The following is a 17396-nucleotide window of genomic DNA, read 5'->3' on the forward strand; positions in this document are numbered from 1 at the left end:
AACAAAGAACTATTTTTCTTCTTTCTGACATCAGAAACGTCCACAAATTGGCTCTTGTAATACAATAAGAAGCTGGCATGGGGTGTTTCGACCAGCTGCTCTTGTTTTTCTACAAAAACTGAGATTTAGATATCTGGGTAATAATACTGTTTTTCTTAAATCCACAATTCTGTTCAGTAACTTTTAATTATAAATCACAACCACCAAAAATGTCACAGATGGCTTTTCTGTCTGCACAGCAGATTAAAGTTATTTTGAGGCAGGTAAAGTCAGAAGTTTAACTTCAGGCAAACTTAAACTGTTTGTCATTCTTTGCAGTATTTAGCACCGTGTAATGAATCCATTCAATTTCCAAAGCATGGGGTGCGAAAAGAGTGGCAGGCTATAATTTCAGCAAACATATAGCTGCCAGCTTGAAGCTCAATTACAGTATGTGTCACTGAATGTGGTTCCAGACCTCTCCAAAGGTTATTACTCAGGTAAGAGTTTCCTGAATGAAAGTGACACAGGAGTCTGGGTAAAGGGCTTTGGAGGAAAAAAAAAAATCTCATCACCGGGAGATGAACGGCTGCAGATTAAAGTGTTGTTGAGGAGGTGAAAAGATGCAACCTGGGGAGAGGTTTAGTGAGGTTTAGTGGAGATGGTGTTGTGTGTGTACTAACTGTATGGGTGGAAGCTTTCCTTTAAGATACATAGAAAGGTTTTGAATACTTTGATTCAAAGGAAGAATATTATTATTTTAATAAAGGTAAAACATAAGAAGTAAATAAAAAATTAACACAGTCTGTTAAGTAAATATAAACTTTGGTTTGTCTGACAGAATTATGAGTCAAGGGATCCTTTTTTCCACTGAAGGAGAAAATTCCAATTTAACAGCGCCAGTAGACAATGTGTTATCAAACGGAAGTACGCACCCGCACACTCACTCCCTCACGCGCCCTTCAGCTCTACAACTTGATGAAGTTTCCCTCTAAACTTAACACACAGCGCTGATCAGCGTCCCGAACAGCAGCACTAACAGCAGCAGCAGCAGCAGCAGCAGCATGGCTCTGTGCAACAAGTGGTGGATTTTGTGCGCCTTCTCGCTCTCGTTATTCTCAACTTTGGGATCTTGCAGGAGACACGTGGGAGGTAAGGTGGTAGAAAATTTAAACCTGTTTCACTCACTTGTTGGATAGACGTATATGAAGTTCATTTAAGTTTGTTTGGCTGTTGAACGACAGCACAGGGGAAAGTTCTCATCACGAAAGTCGCACGTAAAGTTAATCCGAATCTGAAGTTTGAACACTTCCATTCTTTTCTTCTTTCTGTTTGTTATCTGGACTTTGCATACGACTCGTCGCTTTAAAATTAATATGATAGCGTTGTTTGCGTTTCACTTTTTCACTTCTTAGCCCATTATGAGACTTAATAAATACGTATTAACCTATTTTTGTTAAAATACCATATGGGCACATTTTTAACTTTATCCATGTAAAGCTTAGTACTCAGTATCAACACTTTAGTCGACGCAGCACTGTTTGTTTTGTTGTGTTTGGACTTGGGAGCTTGTTTAAGTCTTCATTAGGAAGGAGAGACTTGTGTTTCGTCAGGCACGGTCAAAGTCCATATCCACAGCACTTCTCACACTGGCCAAGACCCACACCTGCACAGCCTGGTACCTCCTCCTGCCCTATCCTGTCATGTCGTAACAACACTCTACAGGCGGTAATGAGGCTGTTGGGATTGGATGCCAGAAAGTAAGCTGAGGAAAGTCTGAGAAGTCCTAAGTGGAGGAGAGATTGTTCAACTCCCCTGCATCTCTCACCTCCTTTCCTGTGTGCAAACACAGTGTTGGTCTGACAACACAACTTAAAGATCTGCTGTTCCCAGGAAAGAACAGAAAGGTCATTGAGAGTGTTACAGGTCAGATATTGGCTGAAGGCAGCAGGGAGAGTTGGTGATGAACTGTAACATTTAATGTCAGTGTCAGCCCTCTCTTATCTTAAAGTGACATACAGCCAGCTCCATGCATCATTTCCCCTCATGGATGGAAAATGAACACTCTGTCAGCACAGTTCGAACAAAATGGGGAAGGCTGGAAACTCTTATTTTGTTTGGATAGTGTCAACTTTTTCCATACTTTTCTGCTAGCTGCTACATAGATATGACTGCATTTACGCCATTAAGCTTCAAGCATGTCAGCTGATATCAACCTTATAAATCTCTGTCTCATACAATCAGCACAAAGCATGAGCATTTTAACCTTAAAGCACTTAAGAGAAAATATCTTGAGCATCTAAGAATTCAAGCACAATCGTTTGGCCTTCATGCAGTGTTGAATAACTTCTTGTCATCTGGCAATAACTATGTGCTCAATCAAAGTTCTATCAGAACACGACAGGTAAATACATAAAGCCAATTTCTGTGACTACACAGTGACATTCATTATGGTTTTGTCCATGAAGGATCATTGACTTTTAGTGTATGTATATAATTTAGGTGCTGGTGAGAAGAAAAACAATTAGGGACTCCCAGAGTCTCTTTACAACCTAGCACCAGAGTTAGTGATACTCAGTCTTGCTAGCTGCACTAATCGCGTCGCAGAGGCGTAAACATTCTGTCTCATTAATTTGCGGAGAAATTTAATTAGATGCTCTCTTGCTGTTTGAAGTAGTCCTTTTATTAGAGCGCCCCGGGCCAAAGATGGAGAGGAAACCGTGGAGCATGTGCAATCTTAATTAGCAGTTCCAATGAGGAGGAGACTAAAGCATAGTATTCTCCTGAAAACTGTCACTGAAACCCATTTGAGCCCATTAGATCAATATTCCTCTAAATGGAAGGTGTAGAGACCTGCGTTCCAAAGTAATTAGCTGTTACCTAATGTTTCCAAAACGCAGAAGAATGAAGCTGTTTAGTTTTAATGAGATGGTGTCCCTTTGGCCTCAACTTGAAACTCACCTTGAAGAAAGACTTTTACCGCATAAAAACAGTTACTCTTTCTATTATGATCACTTGACATTTTGTGAATGCTGTTGTTAAAACACACTGTCTCAGCAGCGATGAAAGTATTTGATTAAGTTGTTAATTCTGTGTCACCTAGAGGATGTTGTAATTTATACCTGCAAGGCATCAGTAACCACATAGCCTTTAGAGCTTCTACAAGAAGCACTCTGGTACCTTTACCAAACAGAATGAGACTGCAGTTTGGTGATGTTTGAGCTCATAAGGTAAATGAATCCTGGATTAGCCTTTTTTAATCAGTTGTGGCCCCTTATCAGCCCAGTATGGCCTTTATGATTACATTTTTTTATGCAGCTAATCAGAGAGTTTTGTTGCTGTAAATATTCTTCAAAGTTAAATGTGTGTGTTTAAAATTTTTTGTTGACTCATGTCTCTTCACAAGACTGTATTTTTTATTTTATTTTATCATTTCACAGATTCATGGTGACATTTGATGAATGTGTATTCCCTTTGCTCACCAACCTTAACATTTAAAATGCGTCATAGGCTTAATACTTAGGTTACACAAGCTTGATTGTTTCTGCCCTTTTGAATTTCAAAAACACTGCTTTTAAGGTTTTTACATCCATCTGCAGATCTGCAAAAATGGCAAGTAATGATGTTTTTCCTGTAAGATAGTGGAAAAAAACCTCTTTGCTTCAACAAAACATGTTTTGTACGGACAAAATAGCTCTAACCGTCAAAGTGGCTCTTCGGTCATTATCTCCTCCTTCATTACTGCCTTACACGTTTCCAAGAATATTAGCATGTGACGTTGTTTTGAAAAAGCAACGGCCTGAGTCCCATCGTTACATGTGGCCTTGGATTGACATTCCCAGCATGCTTCAAATACTGCTCCACTGATTCCCTTCAGTTAAGTGTTCCATCAGGTCATCGTGTGCGTGTGTTGGTTATTTTTCTACCCACAGTCTCATTTAATTCCAATCAAAATACAGAGTGTAGTCACATGTAAATGATACAGAGTACGTGCACTGATACTGTACTGATGCCCCTCAGCTGAGTGAACTCATTATGACTCTTCCTCATTATGTAACCTAAGTGACTGAGAGCAACTCGTGCAATTGACTTAAACAATTTTATAGTGCACGAGTTCGAGAGTCCAGTCTGAATCATCTGCTTCACAGAATAAAGTCATTGTGGTATATAACATGACAGAGGGTGTGCTGGTTAGGCGTTGCAGTGTTTTCAAGGTGTGAGTGGGCGTAGTGGAACAAAGACAGGAATATGGAGCAGGGAAGCGTCTGCTAATTTAGTCAGTGAACACCCAGCTGTTTTCTCAACAATGTAGAGTAAAGAATAGAGTATGACACATTTCCACGTGTCCTTTATTATACAGGTTCTCAACCCCAAAGCTTGTTCCTGATGGCTGAACCTCTCAATCAGCCTAAAGGTCAAGAAAAAAGGTAGACTACCTGACTCTAGGGTGAAGATAAACGGGCTTTGTGAGTAAACGCCTGTCCACTCAGGGTTGACTTCACAGTTGAGATGACTAATGTATTTGTAGAGAGCACAAGCCACAGGTTAATCTGTGTGTTACGTGCACTGTCGCTTGTAGAGGGCACGTGAAGTAGCTCTTTAATCAGAAAGAAGATTTTGTCTTCAGATACTACAGGTACGATGTACTCCAACGTGATATGATGGCGAGGAAAGCGTTAACTTTCACTACTTAAGCAGAGACATTCTTAAAACAGACAAATGCAAAGCTAACAAGCTGGACATGAAGACTGCATGGTGGACTCATGTGGCCACAAGACTTGGGATGGGTACCGTACACATTTGAAACGATACGGTACCAATGCCTGGTACCTGGCAATCGGTACCAGTACTCATCGGTAACAATTTTCAGTATTTTTTTTGTGTTTATGTGCTAAAAATATCATTGTTCTTAAATAATGTAATAAACAAATTTTCAATTTAACATATTTATTCTTCAATATATAACCTTGCAATGCTGTGTTCATGTCTAGCATGGAAAATTGCCTACTCTACCACTCGTTCACAATCACAAGGATGCCTTTAGGTACCTAAACATGGCACATTTTGATTTTACGTGAATCGATACTCTGTACTTTTGACGGGATTCGGTCGGTACCTATAGAAGTACCTAATTCGGTACCCATCCCTACACAAGACAGTATTTGACAGGTTTTTGTCTCTCCACTGTAATTACCATGTCTGTTATTTGTTTTCTTTTGTCTCTTTGAATAACACACTGGAGCCCATACTGAAGTACCTTTCTGTTTTAAGATTAAACATCTATTTTCCTCACATAGTGGAGACTTTCCTTCAACAAATTAACGACAATCTTTGTACCTTGCATGAGTAATTCATAGTTACACTGTTTGAACAAAAAGGCCAGCCAGTTTAACCATGAACAGGTCCAACAAACAATCCAACAAACTGCTTCTTTCTTTTCTCTGTTTGTTTCATGTTCAAAGAAAACTCGTAGGTTTAACCTTCCAAATGAGCATTTTGAAATAGGTGTTTTGAAACTGGCACATTGTGGAAATAACTCTTTTTCATGTCTTCTCTTTCCATAAGAAAAATTGACACTTGTTTGAAATATTTCAGCAGCGCTCCAGTTTGGGCAGAAGAAAGCTCTGTAATAAAAGTTCAGACTGTATTTAATAAAGCTGAACTGCTGGGTTTATTGTGTCAGAGCACTGGCTCCTGTGGTGCTTGTGAAGCTTTTATTGTTCAGATTTTTGTGATGTTGCTTCATTAGTTCAGGAGGAAAAAGAGAGCAGAGTCAGTCTTTGGTTCAGCTGTATCTCTATCTGTCTGTCTGCAAGCACAGGGTGATGTATCTCAGCAAACAGGAATTGGGAGTCTGCAGCTGGAGATACATTGTTAGTGGCTGTCTGTAGCTTACAGGAAACTTTAATCTCTCAAATGTTGCCTCATAATTGGATGAATACTCTATATTTTGTACTGGAGGTAAATGACACGAACAAGGGCACTAATAAGGGCTGTCGTCCTGTGTTGCTTATGCCTTACTTACTTAAAACTAATATTACATTTCCTTATACCTTGGAAGTTAAGCAACAGAGTATGACGAGTCGTATGTAGACAAAAGAGTGTTTCCTGTGTGAGTTGTGCCAGAGATAACTGTGAACTTTATTCAAGAAGGGGAGCTTCAGGAAGTAATGTGTTCTACAGGACAATGAACTCCAGGGAGATAATAGTTGTGAGTCACTTGGAAACAAGTTAAATTCAGATATGCAAAAAATTAACAGGAAGTCTGTGTAGCTTTCTGTATAACTGTGTAATTCTATAAATATATGTATGTAAGCTTATCTAAAAAGGCAAAAGTGTAGGAGGAAAGCTAGAGGAACTCGGCTGAATATGTTTTGATATCTTTGAGCGAAAAGCACCTAGCTCTCATCACAAGAGGGTGTGCAGACTAATTGTAAGCTTTGCACTCAACCGTGACAGCTACTGTCAGCAGAGTGTACAAAAGGTTTAGGGCTGAAAAGAAAGAAGTGAACTAAGTCTGAACTTGTGGAAGAAACACTTGGAGAAAGAGTGTGATGAAAGAGTGATCAGTTTGTCTTAGCTTCATGCCAGTTCAGACAAGGGGGAATTTTGTGGCTTCTTGTTTTTAGCTTTGTGCTGATTGTGATTGAAGCACAGTTATTTGTGCTCCAAGAAGAATGAGTTCATCTGTGGAAAGTGATGCAAAAAGGTCTGAAATGTAGAAAAATTTGGGATGTTAAGGTAAATTTACATATCAAGTGTTAGTAAAGATAAAGATATTCCTTGGTGGAGGCTGATGGTTGGATGTTAGGATCCATTTTTATTGGCTTTTATCTCAAAAACTCCTGAGAGTCTAGAAGTCTGTAAGAAAAGCTGTTTCTGGTTCAATGCAAGAGGCAAAACCTCTGTTGTGAGTATTGATAACTTAACCAGTGCAGTGCTCAGAGGGCCATATTATTCTCTTGAGTCATCGTATGAAGCATATTTGTTTCACTTTGTGCCACTGAGGTCTGTTCTTCCCTCTTTGTGAAAAATACACAAATAATCATGAGTTACATGAGGAAATTCATTTGACTTTAATTACTTGGATGATCCCCAACTTTTCCCTGGTGCCACTTTGACTCGTGTTAATCCTAAAGAAATTGGGTTGGTAATCTCCCAACTCATTATGTTGTTTCATCAAATCGTATCTTTGATTATTTGGAAACTTTATGATTGAACATTTATATCAGCCTCATCTGTGCTCTGTGTTTGATACCAATACACAAGAATAATAATACCATGAAGCTTCATTTGGATGATGCATATGACATTTAAACCTGCCCAACGTCACTGCTGTATTAATGGCGTTATGCCAAGTACAGTTCAGAGTTACTTGGATCGCTTTGATCAAAATAACCTTTATTTGTATGGAGTTGACTTAATGTTATGTTGCCACCTTTTTGTTAGCTGGCACTGGAATTACTTGTTGGTGTATGAGGCCTGAAATGCTAACCATGTCAGCCAGGGGTTCCCAAACTTAAGTATGCCAAGACCTGCCCAAAACAGCATTTGCTTCTGGCTAGGGACCCCCTTTGGCAACCAACAGACTTCAGAATATCTAAAGAAATGTCAATTTTAACAATGTATTTCCTAACTTTTTTCACTTTTCAATAATTATTACATTTGTTTTGAATTTGAAATTATTAACTAATAAAAGCCAGACTTGCACAAGTAGGTTGTTGCAAAAGGGAGAAGGCATTTCAGGGCTTTGTCAGCCAAGGTGGGATACTCCTTTCTTACATGTAAACAGTCGTTAGACAGGGGGCCTTAAAATTTGGTTTTTCAGTAGCTTAATATCAGGCGCAAACCGCCAGGTCGACACCAATCATAATATCATCATGCCAAAGTTGCAGGTGTCACACAAGGTGGGGTTAGGTACAATCGGAAATGTGAACCCGACGATTACGACACTTTACGTGTTGTATGTTTGAGACAAATGGTTGTGGAAAAAAGAATAATGTATATATGAGTATAATTCATAAAAAATGATAACAATACTTAGATTTCAATTTCTTTTACTTCCCTCCAGTTTTCTGAGCCCAGCCCCCCCCTACTCCCTAGTGGCCCCCCACCTTGAAAACCACTGATATAAGCTACAGCACAGCCATTTACCACAAGCTAGGCTATATCTCCCAATAATGGTTGTGTTCTCTCACCTAGACGTACTTAATTCAACTTTGACTATTTTTGAGTGTTTTCTTAACTTTAGACATATCTGTTGAGATTTTTTTGTTTGCGTTTTCTTGTTGAAGTGCACCTTGGTGGTTGTCACTTCAGCCTCCCACTAAACTCAGAGCTCCTGTTTTATTTCCTTTTTCTCTTTCATCTCCGTGTGTTTGAAGCAGATTGATAAGTTTCTGGCAGCTGTGCAAACTTTCAGCCTACTTCTAGAAGTTACTGAGGTATCATTCTGTCAATTTGTGTCACCTTAGGCAAACTCACATCTTAACACTGCTGTTTCAAACAGAAGCACCACCACTGTAATGAACCACATGTACTGACAAAACATGAGTCTGATTTACCTGTAGTAATAATTTGACCATCAGATGTGATCCAAGCAGCATGATAACCCCTTTTATGAGAGCATGCTTTTGATTTAACTTCAATCCTTACCAAAGCCTACCAACTGTAAATGAAAGACCCACTTTTTCTCATTCATGCTACTAGAATGATAGCCTGCGTTGCACAACATGCCCACTGCATTGATCGACTCATCTAATCAAGAGTGCATTTACAGTACAGTCAGGCTAGGATGACATTTGCACTGACAGGAAATAAGCCCCTTTCTGTTGCATTCTCCATGTTGCATTGATTCAGGAGTGTAATCACATCTCCAGCACAGGAGAGGAGACACGAACATCCATATCTAAAGCCTGTAGAGTCTGTTCAATGCCTGACAACTGATGGCTTGATTGTATGCGAGGTATTGATGACACCCTTGCTACTCATGCTGGACTGAAAAGCAACTTGTTGGACTGCACTGTGCTAAACAACAGGTCATTTTGTACATGTGGTGAAAGCCCTCAGCGGTGGTCTAAACCCTGCAGTGTCATCTTACCCTGCGGGAATTATTGACTTGCTGAAGTGTCTCATTTTGCTGATTTTCTGACAGCCAATAATATTGACTGGACAAACGGCGTGCTCAGGAAACACTGCCAGCACTCATCACAGCCGTGTGATAGCGGAGATAGGAGGTAGGCTGTTATTAAATTCATGGTATTGCACTGTGAGATAATCCAATCCGAGCATTGCAACTCATATTGCAAGACTGTGTTTTAAAATTCATGTTTCCACAAATTTTGATGATAAAACCACACCTTGAAGAAAACAACAAGATTTTCCAGCAGATATGCTTCATACTGGAAGGGCAATAACTTTATTATCACGCCTTGCTTTGTGTTGCTGTCCCATATTCTCTTCAAGTCAACAAACACTGCATGTTTTTTTGTTTCGTATCCATCGGTACAAGAAGTGCTGTGCAGGGTTGTGTGGTTGACAGGTTGGGAGCATTGTCTCTTCAGAAAAGTAAGCTTCAAAGCATTGTGCTGGGCTCAGAGTTCTTCATATTTGGGGAGATTTCTATACAGGAAAAAAGTTACCACAATCTCCAAGTAATAGTCGAGTAAATCATTCATGTATAATACAGTAATTTCCATCTCAGTGACTGTTTTGAGCCAACGCTTGAGTGAGTTAAAGATAATATAGGTTGGTTCGGAGTAAGTGTCTCTTCAAGCAAACACAGGCACACATGCCCCATAATAACTAAAGGTTTGACTAATGGATTAGCACTAGCTTACAGATGGATACCAAATTTGGTACTTTTATGTAGGGCTGCATCTAACGATTATTCTTATGTCAGCTAGACTATTGGTTATTTTTTTTTGAGTAGTTGATTGATCATGATTATTTTGTGTTTCAATCTAATTTGGTCTTTAAATGTGCAGCCCTTTAAAATTCAACCTGTGTCTTGCATTTGTACTGCATTTACCAATAGTTAGGTTTTCGCCTCTGATTGGTCACCCCTGTGTCATTTTTGTTTGTTTTTATTTAATTCACGATGGGATAAAAATAAAATAACAATACAAAAAAGCAAAATAAATCTCAAAATGAATGAAGCAGGTAACAAGGAAATTAAGTTCTTGTTCCCAGTATTCGTTGGCAAGACCGCTTGTTAGTGACTTAGGGCTTATTTTCTAATGTTCAGTTGCTTATTGGGGCTTGCTTTGCTCTCTGTTTAAACCCGCCTAGGTCTCTCAGCTCACCATGACAACACATTTATATTAGTGTCTCTAAATACGTTAAATACTACTCCGCTTGTGCGCACTCCTCCTCGCTGTTACTGGTGCAGTGTGCGCTTGAGTGTGAGAGCTCTATCAGATAAATGTCCTCACTTTTAAAAAGTCAGGGGAGTTTTGACACTTGTTGGTGACTCAGATCCTGAAAAAAAGTTTGAAATGGAGAGCAAAGGAGACTCTCTAAATTACAATATCAGGCGCTAAACACCGGGAGCTGTGAGGCTGTCCAAGCCGGAGATGCAGAGCCTCCATCAGTGCACAGTGCTGTTGGGGCAGGGGGGATATTTCATCATCAATACTCCTCATGTATGAACTTAGTGATCTTTTCCATTAAAGTATCCGTTAATCTGCAGTGAACCTGAGTTAAAGATGCGCATTACCACCTGGTATTTCATTTCGAAAGGACAACAATGATAAAAACAATAATACAACGCATCGTCTGTAAAAAATTTGCATCAATGAATTTTTTAACTGTTGACGAGTAGATTATGTCGTATAATTGTTGCAGCCCTACTTTTATGAGCACTGACTGAATGTCTGTAGTACAGAGTACTGATTCCTGTCAAACCAAATGGTACCATGTTTCAGTACCTAAACACATCCTTGTGACTGTGAGAAAGTGGAAGAGAAGGCGATTTTTTATGCTGGACATGAACACAGCATTGCAAGTTAATGTATTGAGAAATAAATGTTAAATTGAAAAACTGAGATTCTGAAACATATTTATATTTTTAACAAAATAAATACACAAAAGTACCAAAAATTGGTACTGTTACTGACTGCCAGGTACCGAGCATCAATACTGTTTCAAATGTGAAAGGTGCCCATCCCTGTCCATTTGTTATTTGTTATTTTTAGAACAATTATTTAGTGTTATTTCTTTATACCATCTTTAAAACATAAGAAAGCATCAACCCCCTCTTTAAACCTTGCTCTTTGCTCTGCATGGGTGGCTTTCACATCTTAACAACAGAATTTCAACTGTGGTGCTAATCCCTGATCCCTCAGGTAGATACAGAAGGCTTGATCACTCTGGCAGCTCCTAATAGCACAAAGCATAATGGATCATAGAGGTGAGCCACCTGCAATATTTTCAGCTTAACTGGGGTTCAAAATGTGACATTTTCTTGGCCTCTATTGTTGAAAGACTTTAAACCAAGCAATTAAAATTTATAAGGAGCTTTATGTGAATTAAGTCTTATCATTTTGAGGATCATGGACATGGAAATCATTTGCTATACCTGAGCAGGGCAAAGAAACCTGTGCAGAAGCCAGTGTGTGATGAAGTATCTCGAGTTATTCTTATCACTGGAAGACTTCATAGCCCTTGTAAGATACCCAAAATGAAAGATTTCAGTAACTGTCAAAGATTTTACTGCCTTTGTGTAAGAAGTAGTTGTTTGAAAGTCTGTCAGCCTGGTTGGCCAGGGACTGAATCCCATCGTAGCGTTTCTCTCTTACGTTTCATCTCTTGCTCACAGCACTCTCTTGTGTCATTTTTAAAATAGTTCTGCTTTTGTGGGACCAGCTTTAGGATTCTGCATTCTGCTGGCCTACATTCTTAAATGTGGTGCTCATTATGTGCAGAAACGAACTGTGCATCTGCTATAATTAAAAGGATACTGTGCTGACAGAGCACCATTTCATGAGAAGTTTAATTTAAATCCCAATTCTAAGTTTAAAGCACATTTCAGCTGCACTACTTTTAACTCACAAACTAGCAGATGCTCAGAAATAGATTTTATCTGACACGTGTGTGAATTAAGATTCTCAAGTTGGATTTTATGCAGCATCAGAATTTTCTTAATTAAAATCACAGTTGCTCAGATCACTGCAGGCAGCTGCTGAAATTTCCATCTAATCTCATTTTATTACATTTGCACAGTGTAGTAAAAGCCTTTGTTTTTTTCCACCATTGAACATTTTCTGTTACTGATTCAAACAGCGCCAATCTTGTGAATCATTGCATTGTTATTGCAAGTGACATGATGAATAATTCACTGAGTGTTTTGTAATTGGGATCTTCCCAAATTGGCAGATGGTGCCTTGGTACTCTCTCCCCTTCAGGCTGGTGCAACTTATGGCAAACTTATACCCAGATCATTGCTTGCCATATGCTCCTTCTGAGCTGACAAATCTCCATGTTTTGTCAAATTAAAAGGCCACACAACCCACTACTACAGATGCATGCTTGATTTCACATAGAGGCTGGCTGGTCTGGGGACACACGTCACCAACCTGCAGCTCAACTTGTTATGTACGCCAACTTTATTGTATGGTCAGGAAACACACTTTGCCCGATCGATTTGTCTGAGAAGCAGTTGAGACGAACTCTAATTGGCACTGAGTGGGATTGTTCGGTTCACCAGCGAGCAGACTTTGCAAATGTCAGAGCCTGGATTTGGTAGAATCACTGAAGTGTGAGGGATTTCAGGTTCCCACTGTTGTTTTGTTATCCAGACCGAGTGGGAAACAGGTAGGGGCTCAACTTGGATATTGGCAGGAAAAGATAATGTCATCATAAAGGGAGAGAGTGTGGATTTCCTTCACCGAGCAGACACTGGAGGAAAAAAATGAGTTGATAAAAGCAGCTGCCAGGAGTAGGATAGAGAGTTAAAGCAAAGGCAGCTCAAAAGTTTGATTTCTTTTTGTTGATACATCCAGAGTCTCTGGATGAAGAAGCAAACTGAGAAACCTTCAGAAGGTTAGGTTAGAAAAAGCAAGCTGAGACGAATGTTTAATCTCTCTCTCAGAGACAAATAGGTCTACTAAAGCTATCGAGTTGTAGAGACACAATTAACTTGCTCATTGCATCGCTCCACCCTCACCACCTGCCATACTAGCATGCAGGATGTGATTAAAAATGCATCGGTCTCACAAGCCTTTATATAATTAAGAAGGTTTCTCTGCAGTGCTGCAGATGGAGCAGGCAATCTTTTAAAGCAACAACCGATAAAACACATTGAGTAACAGCTTGCAGAGAGAAGGGAGAGGGCTAGTTTTGTGTAAAGGATACTGCATTTTTGAGACTACCAAGGTTTCCACCACCAACTTTAACAAAGTTTGTGTCTCGTGATCTAAACAGGACTAGGCCTGTTGCTGCCCAGATACAAGTACATTCACCACTCACCCAGTCCTCAGGGTAGCCCTCAATCTTTTTCTGGCCAGGCAATACGAGCTCTCAAAGCTCTTATTGTTAAAAAAAGTGGCAACAGATTTCTCCTCGCGGCACAGTTTGTCTGTGTTTCAGGGGGAATTCCTTTGATCTACTGGAGAAAGTACTTTAAAAAGTGCTTGAAGCCCACTTTGATCTCCATAGGAACCATAGGAAGTACTCAGTGTGCAATATTGCCGCAGGAATGAGGTCATCCTTATATCTGTGAAACGGCCAAAGCCTCTCTCCTTAATGAGCTGCCTTTTAGGTGATCTGCACAATTAGTGTCAGTGTCCTTTTTGTAGTACTCTTAAAAACCCTCTAATTTTTTCCCTGTCATAAAATGATCGGACGTCTATGATTGCCTGGGATTTGGCTGATTGCAAGTTGGTTATCCAAAGTCAAGAGAAATATCTGTAAACACTCAAATGTTTTGGTTTGACCAAAATCAGAATTATCGTAATGCCATTCTGGTTTATGGAGTTGAGAAGTTTTTAATACAGTAATATTCCATATTGCTGAAGCCCAACATTGCACACCAATGTGTCTTCCATAGTCTGTGAGTCATTAGCAGTTGTGCAAGAATTTAGAAGAAAAAGAGTGTCCTGAGTCACTTACAATTTGATACTTTTTGGTAACGCCATTTTCCCCAACAGAAAGCTGTTCATGGTGTTGATGTTACTGGAGGGTGAGCTCAGATGGGTTTAGCTCTGAAAAAAGTGCCCTGCATCCAGATGAAATCTCTCCACTGAGTGAATCAGGGCATCGAATCATCAATGCAGGTATCAACATGTAGTGACTCAAGGATCCCATTTCAAGGCTTTGATCTCCATTGTTCAACCACATCTGGGGTTCTTTCTCACACTGGCGCAAAACGTTGTACGGAGCAGTTTCCAGATGTAACAGATACAGTTGTCATATTGTCATAGCCGCAATTGGACTTACAGCAAGCTGTGTATCCATGGGTGCAATGGTGTATGTAACTTTTCAAGGCAGGAGGATGCAGACTGCTGCTGAAGCATCAGAGAGAGAAAGGAAAAGTAAACAATGGTTGAGACTCCCGCTGTCAAAATGGCACACTGTAGGGCTGGTCTACAATGCAATGTTTATTTCAGTTTGTTCAACAACCAGCTCCTACTGTGATAAAAATCAGCATATTTTCCAATATGCAGTTAAGCAGAATGTGAGCTTGTATTTCAACCGTCTCATAAGATCATTTTACTGATTAGGCCATTGTGTAGCTGTTCTTTTGATGCCAGAAAAGGGCATGCTCCCTGCTATCACTTTCCTCACCTGACTGCCCCAGTACCTGTCCCTGTATTGCACAAAACTTCAGCACAAGATCAACACCAGGCTCTCTTTCATATGGAAAAAGTGAAGAAAACTCATGCTTGCCTTCATTCAGTTTTTCCAGTCACACTCATTCCTCTTTCTATTCTCAGTCATCCTGGGGGCAGGAATGGATTTGACAAACTCCCCCTGTCAGCTTGCCAACCTCTGAACATGACATACAGTTACATATTGACTCTTAAGCAGCTGACACTGTCCTCAGAATGTCCTATATTTAAATGTGAGGACACTTTCAAGTTTTCTAGAAATTTCAGTTTTCCCTTCATTGGACCCTAAACCCATAAGTGTTATACTTAGTGTTCAACTTTTGTGCAGAGATTTTGTAGCAGCCACGCAGAAGGGAATAAACAGAAGGAACCTGATGAGCCCAGCAACCTTAGGCTATAAATAACTTTTATTTCAGTGCTTTTTTAAATCAAGCAAGGTCACTCAGTAGTGCAAGAGTTTTTATGTTTTCTTAATTAAAAGTTTAGAACATAATGTCTAGTCCTTGAAGTCAATGAGAGATCTGTCTTTTCAACTAATCTATGAACAAATAAACAAAACATGTGCTCCATTTGGGCTTTCAGTGTTCGAAAAAATAGGATGAAACACTTTCGAGTTCTTAGCACAAATGAGAGAAATAACAGGAAAGGGGTTGCAAATGTGTCACAGACGGTAAATGCACTCTGGAACACAAATACGTATAATGAGGATGGCCTGATTTGCTCAGCAGTAAAATCTTGGGGAAGGCTATGACTCAGTCAGCCCTTTGTCCGCTGGATTTAGGGCTTGGCTCCGGTAAATACAACTGACAGAGTTTGCTATATTTCAGGCTTAACAACTATGGTGCAGATGATAGACCTATTTGGGCACATATGTATCACTCTGAACACGTTTTTCAATCAACAATCACTGCTGGTGTTTGTACATGTATGTTTAAAGAAACATCTAGTGGACAACTTAGCAGCACTATAGAGTTGAAGCCAAAAGTGTTGGGTGTATAAAAATAAAGTTGGTATGGTACGGTATGGTGTGGTGTGATGTGGTGTGGTGTGGTGTGGTGAATCATTACTTTGTATGGTTCATTTGTTGGTCGTGGACACCAAACTGGTTTTGTCCTCAGTGATATTTTTTTACTATTTTTGCTCCTGTGTTTGTCTGGAGATCTTGCATGGAACTATGGCTGCATTGTTTACATGTGAAATCAGCTGTTAGCAGCCTGTAGCATGTCAATGCTAACTGGTGCAAGGCCTGATATTTTCCCACAAGATGAGGAGAAGGAGGTGAGGACGATGTGCTGGTTCTCAGGTGTGAGCTAAGAAGTGACAACATGGACCTGTCCTTTCATCCATCGTTATCGGGGACGTAAGATCTATCTAGCCGTGCTAACCCACCATCAGATGGTGTGGTTTATGTATATCTATATATAGTTGGCACCCTTATGTATATATGTATAAAACACTGTCCAAACAACATGTAAAGGAATCCAGTCTGCTGAACACTGTATTTGCCCGCAGGATTTACAGTTTTATAAGTGGGTTAAGTGAGTGCTTTGGCAAGAGAAAATGGGTGCAATGTTAGCACTTGGGTCCCACCAGCCTGCTCGCTGTTATTCTTTGTTTATACTCTTCACAAAGATAGAGACTACAATAGATAAACAATATGCTTTACACTTGTGGTCCTCCATACCTACATTGTGATTGAATGGAATATTTTTTAAAGAGCTTTTAACAGTTGGTTTCTATGGGAAATATAAACCAGTGACCATAAATAATACATTTATGTTCCATTTTCTTTCTTCTAGAGATAATTATGTTTAATTTCTATCTGATCGGGTGACAATTAGCACCCTCGGAATGTTAAAGGGTTATAAATAATGAGGTAGAATTTGACCATTTTTCATCATCAATATGTTTCTGTTCAAGTAAAACACCTGAAGGACAAGGGTGTGTTCTGAAAGATTTTGAGACGTTAGGCTCCCAACAGCCCTGCACTAAATCTATCAAAAAGTGGGACAAAAAGATAATCTGGGCCCAACACAACAGAAGATGGTAGTCAATAATCTGAGTAAATAAATGAACAACCACAGAAGCGCATCCAAACATTGTTGAAATGCGGACAAAGAAAGCAAACTGATGGTATTGACCTTCTGTGAGCAAAACCCCATATGAAGAGGTAGCCCTCAGCCTCCTTTTATAACCTCTCTTCACGGATTGCCACCAGCTGGGGGGGGGGGGGGGGGGGGGGGGACCTCACAGGTGTTCCTAATATCAGCTAATTAGTGAGGCAACCTGTGGAGTGGATTTTTATCTTTCAACCCCAATCTCTTGTATTGAATTTATGACACTAGGTCAATAACACAACTTTTATCTTGTATATTCTGACAATATTTTGCACCTTCTTTTCTATTTCTTTCTTTACTTTTTCAAACTTCGACTTAGTCAGCATTTTTTATTTTCATTGCCAGCATTTTTTTCCCACTGCTGCTGTCTGTTTCTCTCCCAATTACACAGCTTTAAGAATGTTGAGAAAAACACCTTTAAAAAAGTAAAGAAAGACATCCCTCTTATAGAGTGTTAAGTCATAAAGTTCAG

General features: G+C 39.6%; 1 protein-coding gene across 1 annotated transcript in view; it reads left to right on the forward strand.

Annotated features, from left to right (window-relative positions):
- Window positions 1–973: 973 nt before the first annotated feature.
- The window catches only part of tfpia (tissue factor pathway inhibitor a), a 36830-nt gene continuing 20407 nt past the window's right edge, over window positions 974–17396 (forward strand). Inside the window, exon 1 of the mRNA XM_074694995.1 lies at window positions 974–1131. Within this exon, the coding sequence (XP_074551096.1) occupies window positions 1044–1131 (88 nt within the window). The 5' untranslated portion in view covers window positions 974–1043. The remainder of the gene's footprint in view (window positions 1132–17396) is intronic.

The sequence above is a fragment of the Halichoeres trimaculatus genome, unplaced genomic scaffold (genome assembly GCF_033239565.1).
Source record: "Halichoeres trimaculatus isolate MK-OKI-2021-1 unplaced genomic scaffold, fHalTri1.1 fHalTri1_scaffold_19, whole genome shotgun sequence".
In the NCBI taxonomy this organism is placed as follows: Eukaryota; Metazoa; Chordata; class Actinopteri; order Labriformes; family Labridae; genus Halichoeres; species Halichoeres trimaculatus.